This window comes from Cajanus cajan, chromosome 9 (assembly GCF_000230855.2).
Source record: "Cajanus cajan strain Asha chromosome 9, NIPB_CcT2T_4, whole genome shotgun sequence".
Lineage (NCBI taxonomy): Eukaryota > Viridiplantae > Streptophyta > Magnoliopsida > Fabales > Fabaceae > Cajanus > Cajanus cajan.
Genome location: NC_138525.1, coordinates 37,653,087 through 37,663,194, shown reverse-complemented (window position 1 = coordinate 37,663,194; position 10,108 = coordinate 37,653,087). Strand labels below are relative to the sequence as shown.

Genomic DNA, 10,108 nt, shown 5'->3' with positions numbered 1-10,108 from the left:
GTCTTAAGTTTTCAAATCACATTTCCATTGAAAAATCTTATAAAAAAAATTTTGTGACTCAAAATTTCAAGTGCTTAATCTTACTTCTAGTGCACTATCTTTTGGATTCAAATTTTAAAAAGTAAATAGGCTGAAAACAGAGACAAAAACAGAGCCTAAATCAAAAGAAAAGTACAAAGATTCAAAGAAGAAAAGTGTACAAAAGAATCCAAGACAAAACCTAAAAACTAGTGCACTAGTTTCCTTGTTTTCACTTGAATTTTTGTCTAACTTGTAGTCACGGTTTCTATAGCTTGGAATCTTAGAAAAATTTGAAACAAAAGGAAAATATACTCTCTGGACTCTTAACTTGAATATAGAAAAAGAAAGAATTAAAAAAAAATTAGAGAAAGCATTTTAAAGTGAAAAAGCCGAGAGGTGTACATTGGTGAAAAATCACTTGATTCCTTGTTATTGTTTTGACTACTACTTGTGCTATACTTATCCAATTGCTTTCAAATTTTTTTTGTTTTGTTCATCTACTCTAGTACCTATCTAGGAACATTCCTAACTGAGTGCTAGCTTTATTTGGAGTCTTATTTTCCAGTTTTACTTGTTGAACCTCTTTGAGTCTTGTCATATATACATATTACTCTTAACTTTTGGTATAAGCTTTCCAAATTGTGCTTTATTGCTTGTCTAGTTTTCTTTCAATAATTTCCCTGTGCTGGAAGTGGCCTCAAATCCTTGCTCAAGGATCAAGCATTGCTCAACAAAGAGTAGGAAAAGTTTGGACACTAAGACCTAAAAATTTGACCTAATTTAGTGACCAAAACTTCTCCTAAACTTCCTTCACTTGAGTGACCATTCCTTTCACCTTGTGAGGCAGCCACCATTAACCTCTTTGTTGTGTTTCTTTTGCAGGTCCAGTAGCATCATATTGAAGGATTAGTGGCGGATTAAACACTTGATTAAGTGTTGGAAAATTTGCACAACAATCCGTCACTAAATTGGTCAGCAAAATCGCCATTTATTGCTTTCTAGGCTAGTTTAAATTTTGCAATCTCTCTTGTATTTTAAAATCAATTTGTAAAGCTTGGAGGGAGTATTAAGAAGCTGGTCAGGTATATCTAACTCCTTGTTAGCATCCTCACGTGTAGTGCTAGTGGAAGTGGCTTGGAAATTTCATATGTTTCAAGCTTCCACTTAGGATATCCGACTAGTTGCTTACATTGTTTCCTTTAAGTTCTTTGTCTTTTAATTGCTTTATTTTGCTGCCTTGAAACGTCTAGACTTGTGTAGATTTACTTGCTCACGTTTAGTTTAGTCTCAAAAACAAACAAATTGTGAAAAATCATTCAAAATTTTTGTGAAAAGTTTTGGGGAATTGGAAGTATCACAAAGGAGTTTAGTGATTTCCACTTGAAAAGGCTTGGTTATTAAGTGGCTCTTTGTAGCTCACCTCCCTTGATAGTGCAACTTGTACACTTAGACTTCCAAGTGCTATTTTCATTCCTAGAAAATACCAAAAACATTTTATAACTTTTTGCATAACATATACAAAAAAAAAAAAAAAATTCTTTTGTTTAATCATGAGAAAATATTTCTCAAGTGGTAGTGAATTAAGCTCTCCAAAAGGTTTTTCACATTCTACTCAAAGGCTTAAATCACTAACACCTTGGACAAAGCAAGAAGCTTTACAAAAAGAAAAAGAAAAACTTGAAAAAAAAGCACAAATTGCAATTTTAGAGGAAGAAATTCACATTATTAAACAAAAGAGAGAAAAACTTTTAGCAAAAGAAAAATTGAGAAAAACAAGAGAAAAAGAAAGAAAAAAGGCATTGCTCTTAGGGAAGAGTAAGGAGGAAAATAATTCCTCTAAAGGACTTGTGAGTGAAGAAAGTTGTTCTACCACTAAAAATCATTTACAAAATACTCTCTTCATAAATAAAGACCTTAACTCTTACCCTAATCATACCACTAGTCATGAAGCAGAGATTCAAGAACAAATCATTCTAAAGAAAAATGAATCTCAACTTCAAGATGTAGTGAAGAAGGAGTGGACTACATTTAGTTCCACTTCTTGTGCTACTTCCTTGGAGGTGCCCAAGGAAGATAGCCTTCCTCTCTTTAGGAATCCTTCTACCATAGTTGTTCTAATAAAGCACCCAAATTTTGGAATATATTGTTTGATAGATACATCTTGTCATATTTCATATTCTATTTTTGATCTTATGGGAAGTTCATCTTTATTTGAACTTAATTTGCACCCTTCCCTACAAGACAAAAATAGTTTATATGAGTTTTCAAGATTTTCCAAGACATTTTATCTACCAAACAATATGATTCAAAATTGTTTAGGACGTTTTCTAGTATTCTTTTCTTTATATTTTAGGAAAAGCCTAGGCTACCATTTAGGATATTTTAGGCAAGATATTGTAGTGTTTAAAAATCATTCTTTTCATTGTCTTAGTCATAGTGTTATTACATTCTTAGGTTTTACTTCTAGGTTATGCTTAGGAGAGGAGCCTATTTCTACTTTTAGGGAGTCTAATTTTGATAGTTTATTTTTTCTTAGGCTAGATATAAGGACTCCTCTTAGGATCCATAATCCATTTTCTCATCATAAACATGTCACCTCTTATACATGGTTTGTTGTGTATGTAGGTGATGTTTCTTATTCCATGCATCCTCGTGATTTGAGGACAAATCCTTTTCAAGAGGGAGGGGATGATGGAATCCTGCCTAGGAAGGCAAGAGGTGACATATTGAAGGAGCGAAGAGGAGTTGGCTAGACATGAAGGTTTGGGCCAGTCAGGGCCCAATGGGCCTGATGGGCCTGGGAAGGCCCAAGTTGAACTTTTCATGGGCCATATTTTGTTATAGCTATTTTCATATGTTTTGTATACATCATGTTAGTATAGGTATCATATATTTTGGTCTTGTATTTTGGACCACACAGAGTAGCATTTTAGGTTTTAGGCTTGTTGGGCCTAGTTTTGGGCTTCATGGGCCTTTGGGCTTTTGGTACCCAATATTGGGCTCATTTTCATTCTTGTAATTTTTCCTTTCCATTGTATTTGTTTGACCATTGTATTTAGGTCATTAGATTAGGAATATACAAGAATTACTTAAATAGGTAAAATAGGTTAAACTAGGTTTAATTTGGAAGTCATTTAAGTTACATTTGAGTCACATGTTTAGCACCATGGGTGGCTGAACATGTGCCACTCAAATTAACCCTAAATAACTCTCAAATCAAACCTAAATGCATCTAGGCACCTAAATTTTCGGACTAGCACATGGGAGCCAAAATTTGAATTCAAATTTCAAGTTTGAATTCAAATTTTGGGCGCCACATGTAGCCTTGGATCTAGGCGCCCAAAGTTGCACACTTGGAACCTTACTTAAGTGATTCTTCCACTCTTTGTATTCACTTTTGAGAATAATGAAATTTGAGAGCTTATTCAGCCAAATTTCGTTCAAGAGTCACCATGAGAGAAAGCTTCACCTTAGGAACCCTTCTAGGATTTCCTCCTCTTTGAAGTGAGCTTTCCCTTGCACCTTAAGCTTGGATGCTTCCATCCAAGGCTTAAGCCTTCTTCCTATCCGAGAATCTCCTCCATCTAGTGTTCATCACGTTGGTTTCTATTTCCTTGAAGAAGATCCATGCATAAGGAGAGCTAAGGAGAAAAACATTCATCACTCCTCCTTACCATTTCCATCAGAATCTCTCTTGGAACCAGACAAGTGACACAAGGAACAATATTATTATTGACGGCAACCTTTGCTGTGATAGAAACAAACCGTGAGTGAAGATCCTGGTTAAAAGCCCAAGAATAATAGTTGTTGTCACGTGGGAAAGCCAAAATAAAAATAGTGAAAAATGGGTTGAGTTATTACTCAGTTTATTTATTTTTAATTTCATATAACTTTCTCTATAATTTCTTTTAGAAGAGAAATAAAAAAATTGAAATAATTTTTTCATATAATAAAAATAACTTATATATAAATTAAAAATAACATTTTAAAAAAATTGATAGAATTTCTTAAAATAACTTATACACAAGTTAATTTTAACTTATATAAAAAAAATTGTTATCGTTTTTCTTATTTTACTCTCCTAAAAATATTTTTAAAAAATTAATTTACTCAACTATACCCTTAATACATGCTAAAGCTAGCCTAGAAAAAGAAAGGAAACTTAACAATCATATGTATACACACATTCATGTGGACTGAAATCTACAGAGAAAATAAGCCAAAAAAAAAAATTAAATAAATTCAAAAATTGAAATGGATATTAAATAACCAAAACCGAAGCCATGTACCCTAATCTGTTAGTGGTTCTGATCACTTCACACAGTCACTCACCAAATTAAGAAAATAAAAGAACATGGGCTAAAAATAATGAACAACTCCTTGTTCTTTACTTGTCTAATATCTACCATGATCCACCACCTAGCATGCCATTCCAATACCCAGTTGAATCCCCTTGGCTTCTATTTGGCTCAAACTCAGCATTCTTTGTGATCTGCTGTGACTTCAAATCCTCTACAGGAAACAAGATCCTTGCCCCTTCACCCTCTTGAATCCCTTGGAGATCACCACCATAGCCATTTTCAAACCCCTCTAAACTGAAGCTAAGGCCAGGCTTAAAGTCTTGGAAAGGAAACCCAGTTGAGTTATACATTGTGCTGGAATCTGAAACCGGCATGGCCATGAAAGAGTTCAAGCCCCTTGATGAAGTGATCCCAGAAAAGTGAGAGGAAGAGGGAGTGAGATTTTGAAAAGCCCCTTGATGATGGGTTTCAGTTTCAGCCTTGTTGTTGTCTTCAGTGTTGTTGTAAGGAACCTCAATGAATTTAGATATGGTGCTGTAGTCCTCAACCGGTGGATATGCTAGGTTAAGATCTTGGCCTTGGTGGATCTTTGGGGTTTGAGAAGAATTCTGAGGGAAATTTTGTGGGGTTGCCAGATCAGGAAACTTCTTAGTTGATGATGGAGTTGATGGTGATGATGATGAGGATGCAGGTGTTGGTCTTTTGTTCTTTCTTGAGCCTCCACCCACTGGAACATTTCTCAAAGAGCCTCCCTCTGTCCAATACCTTCTACAAGTCTTGCAAAAGTACCTTGGTTGGGAGAGGCTATAGTTATTGTAGTAGCAGAATTTGGTGTTTGTTGAATTGCACCTTGGGCAGTTTAAAGCTTGATCCTTCTGTGGCCTTGCCCTTTTCTCCATAATTGGAGGCTTTGAATTACCTTCCATAGGGTTAACAACTCCAATACCCTGAAATTAATTTATCCAAAATTGGAAATAATAAAAACAAAAAGAGAGGAAAAGAACATAATTAATTGAACTCAAAAACTCAAGGGGAAGAGAAAGCAACATGAGGAGGAGTAAGGAAAACAAACAAGACAAGGAAACATAGATTGGTAATACAAACAAATATATGTTAACTTTTGTTTAAGTCTTTACTCCTTTAGCAGCAGATGGTGGAAAGGGGAAAAAGGAAGAGAAAAAGAAAGGTGCAGTACTTTCAATAGCAGTATTCAAAAAAAAAATAATAATAATTGAAAGATCTTTATAAGACAACAACAAAAATTGAATTTTTGTGGGGGTGCTGAACTGAAAATCATCTCTTGGAAGCTGAAAAGTTAAGGAAAAAAGTAAAATTTCACTAAGAATAGTTTACAATAAACAAGATAATTTACGAAATCGGAGACATAATATTGCAAATTGTGTCTGAAAATCACAACCCCAGAAGAAGTTTCATGATTATATGGAAAGAAAACAAAGAAAGGTTTGTGCTACCTGTGCCCACTGAGTTGTGTCCATGGAATAAGGGGAAGGAAAAAGAAAAAGGCAACAAGTCTTGAAAACACGAAAAACACCAACTTTAGAGGATGGTCATAAAAGCAAGCGTGGAAAGCTTTGAGAATTGGATAATAGTGGTGGTACCATGTGTTTGCCAACTAGCTAGCTATATTGCATATACGGGGGTAGCACAGTCTTTTGGTGGCTCCCAATCTATATGATCACGAATTGGGAAAATGGTGTACATGCATGTAACATACTAATATAATAAATTAAAGTATTTTACGGAAGTCAACAAATGTTCTTCATCAGTGTCTTGGTGTACAATAACAGTGGAAAGTCGGTTGATTCTTTTATGACCAGATGTTGTGAACCCATTCATTCTATATATCTTCGTTTATTTTCAATCAGATTTAGACATTGATGGACAGTGATGTCATAAATTAGTTTATATAATTTTTTGGTGACTATTAATTGTTATTTGATTTATTATACTATTTTTATTATGTTGTTATTAGATCTTTTACAAATATTTAGTTTTACAAATTTCACAATGTCAATCTTTGGCATAAGAGAGCATATGTTGAAAATCTAAGACCAAATTAGTATAGATAAATGTTGAATAAGCCTCATTTTGTGAGGTGAAGTTTATAACACACTTTTTTTATTATTGTTCTTTCCTTATAGTTTATATATGTATACATAGAATTAAAGATGTTTGATACACATAATATTTTTTTCTTTTTCAAGAGTTTGAATTTGAGAATTTTAATTTGTCATGTTTAGTTTATCAAAAAAAATATATTTGAATAAACATGACTTTTTGGGAATGTTTTTATATATGTTTTTCACCAAATTTGGGAATCTAACATTTCTAAATTTAAAATAATAATTTACTATGCTAAAAATATTAAGTTGCATTAGTTTGTCTAGCTAATCCAATAAAGTTTTTTAATTCCCAACTCTAATTTATAAAATATTTCTAAAAATATTTATACCAACCAAATAGATTTAATCATTCATGAGAATCATAATTCTCAAGACTTTTGATTTTGAGGATCTACAAATTTCAAACTGGAAAAAACTTTCCTTCTATCAAATGTCCATAAGAGAAATTAATGCTAGTGTATCATAGTATATAAATAGTTAAATTATTTTATCAATATAAGATAATGATAATAATTTTCAATCTAAAAGTATGGGAACAAAAAATTTGGATTACGTAACTACATAGATAATCAAAACTAAAAGTTAATAAGAAAATATAATCAAAATATCATTTTTTTTAATTATTAACTTTGAGACATTATATGAGTTATGTCTATTAACTAAAAAATATAGATAATCAAAATTAAAAGTTAAATAGTTGTTTTATCCTTGCAAATTTAAATGAAGAAAAAAGTATCCTCCCCTCACCAACTTAGATGAGAAATTAAGTTGGATATTTTAGAAAAGAAAGTTAAATAGTGAAATCAAAATAATACCAACTTAAATAATAATTTTTAATATTTTCAAAATATTTCATATTAAACAATAGAAGAGATCATATGGACAAATAAGATAGTAAATAGTGTAATCAAAGTGCTCATACACTACAAAAAAATTGCATTTAGCGACCACCAAAATCGGTTGTTAAATTGTTAAAATCGGTCGCTATTTTCCTTAGCGACCAAATTTAAGTAGTCGCAAAGCTATATAGCGACCAAAAAATTTTCGGTCTTTCGGTCGCTAAATGGTTGCAATGATTTTGGTCGTTGATGTGTATATATGGGGACCAAATTAGTGACCGAATAAATCGGTCGCTAAAGATTTATTTTTTATTTTATTAAAATTTATAGACATTGCAAATTCGGTCGCTACGAAATACTCATATTTGGCCTCTCGAGGATTCTATTTCACAATACTTCACTTTTTAGCATGTTTTGTCCTTAATTACACAATTTTTTAAAAACTTCCCAGAAGGTCACCCATCCCTATATTACTCCAAGTCAAGCACGCTTAATTGTGAAGTTCTGATGAGATAAGCTACAGAAAGACATATGCATATTGTCAGTATAGGTAGTACAAATTAATTCATTTAAGTCATCCTCAAATATACAATCTCATACTTATACTATCTTTGGATCCCTCTCATTTCGGTGTATTCGAACTGTTATAAAAATATAATAATATATTTAATAATTATATTACCAATAATTATAATTATACTATATTTAACTAATCTTTATTTATATATACTTACTTTTATAATTAACAATCTACTTATTTCTATTTAAAATTAATATTATGATACAATTTAAATTATCTATTATAAATTTAAAAGTTTAAATAATAATTTTTATATTTTAAAATGAGAAGGGTTATAATAACACTGGTGTAACTTTTACTAAGTATTACATTGTTCAATAACTTTATATTAAATGTGAATTTTGTAAATCCAACCGTTAAATTGAAAGTTCATATCACTTTATATGTTTATATCAAGTTTTGTTAAAATTGAACAACAACTTGAAGGTAATCAAAGTGCTCATATTTTAATCTATTTTGAAATGTATATGTTACGTCAATTTTATTTTACAAGAATGAAGTATCAAATCATCTTGAATTCATATAAAATTTTGTATATATGATCTAAGAGTAAAAAACTTTCAATCTAACGGTTGAATTTATAAATTTCACATTTAATATAAAGTTATTGAGCGATGTAATACTTAGTAAAAGTTACACCTGTATTATTATAACACTTCTCTTTTAAAATATTATTTTTATAAATTAAATTTTAACATTTTAGATAAATTATTAATTAACTTAATATATTTATTCATCTTAAATCTAAGATATAAAATTAAAAAAAAATGTATTTATCCTTGTTTTATTTTCTAATTATCAACCATTAATAAAATACTAATTTAAAATCTTATCAAGTTATATCATAATATTTTCATATCAAGTTTAAAACTAGATATTAGTTATAAAATATGTTAATTTGTGTTGGAATTTTATTTCAACATGAAACTTTAAAATAAATGTGCGAATAAAAAAAACTCTATTAAAAAATCACGTATTCTATTTGATAGAGAAAAAAGTAAGGAAACGCATTGTGATGTATTAAAAACTGATCAAAAAGAACCAGCGGGTGGTTTTCCCAATTAGTTAAGGGGGAAGACTTAAGATTTTCTCCACGTAAGTATGTGTGTGGATTCGAGTTCTACTGTCAGCAATTTTAGCCTTTTTAAACAAAGGAGGTGTAATTATAATAAAAAAGAGGTGTATATATCATAAGTTAAATACTATGAACATCTATGAGTAAATTAAAATCAAAGGATAATAATTTTTTTAAATTACTAAAAAATATTTCATTTTATAATTGTTTCACAAATTTGTACTAATTTTTGTATAAGTCAATTGCTTTTAAACAATGAAACTAGTACGATTATATCAATTGAATTGAATGATTAAGCCTAACTTTTAAAATAACAATTGAAATAAAATAAGATTCATGAAAATAATTTCAAAATATATTAGGTAAATAATTTTTATATATAATAAAATTAAAGACAAGGATTAAAATAATCAATGGAGTTAATGTAATATTCATGTATAAATATTTAAATAAATTATAAGTAGCAAGGTATTATTTAATTGATGTTTAAAATAAAATATTTTATAATATCTAAATGAATTGATTTTTAAGATAAACTATTATATACATATTTAATTAATATAATTTTAAAAAATATATATATAATTAGATATATTTTAAATAAATATTTTTATATTAAAAATTAATTTATCATTAAACAAAATAAAAATATTTTAAAATATGGTTGTTGTTGAATCAGTTTTCCATGGTGGGATCATATTCATATATAATAATAGAATCATGTCTCCTCAAAGAAGCGATATCTACCTCAAAGTAGTACGAGCATAATCGAAGATAGATGGTATAACGTATTTTAAGTAATTGATCTCATGTGTTATTGATATATATATTTATATATATAATTTATTTTATAATTTTTATTTATTAAACTAATGGAACATTAATTATATTTGATCAATTTTAGATTTGTTTGATAAATTTTTATTAGTCCTTATATAAGCCAATTATTTTTAATTTAATGGAACTAACGTGTTTATATCAATTGAACTATATGTTTAAGTCAATTTTGAAAATAATAATGAAAATAAAATAAAATTTATAAAAAGAGGTTTATTTATCTTAAAAAAATTGGAAAGCACAATAAATTATGTATTTTCATATTATCTAATAATGTAATAAAATATTAAGCATGGTAAAAGAGAATTAAA

The 10,108-nt window shown here is 29.6% G+C and overlaps 1 protein-coding gene across 1 annotated transcript; it reads right to left on the bottom strand.

Annotated features, from left to right (window-relative positions):
- Positions 1-4,258: 4,258 nt before the first annotated feature.
- LOC109793698 (dof zinc finger protein DOF4.6) lies at positions 4,259-5,991 on the bottom strand. The gene is made up of 2 exons (XM_020353156.3): positions 5,795-5,991; positions 4,259-5,269 (listed from the first exon to the last, which is right to left on the bottom strand). Exons 1-2 carry the CDS (start codon positions 5,816-5,818, stop codon positions 4,424-4,426), a joined length of 870 nt encoding a protein of 289 aa, XP_020208745.1. The 5' UTR covers positions 5,819-5,991; the 3' UTR covers positions 4,259-4,423.
- Positions 5,992-10,108: the final 4,117 nt, after the last annotated feature.

What these genes read in the sequence shown, in the direction of transcription:
- LOC109793698 (XM_020353156.3), bottom strand. Translation starts at nt 5,818, where the DNA reads ATGGACACAACTCAGTGGGCACAG. An exon ending in ACACAACTCAGTGGGCACAG is followed by an intron (nt 5,270 to 5,794) that starts GTAGCACAAACC and finishes AATTAATTTCAG; the next exon opens with GGTATTGGAGTTGTTAACCC.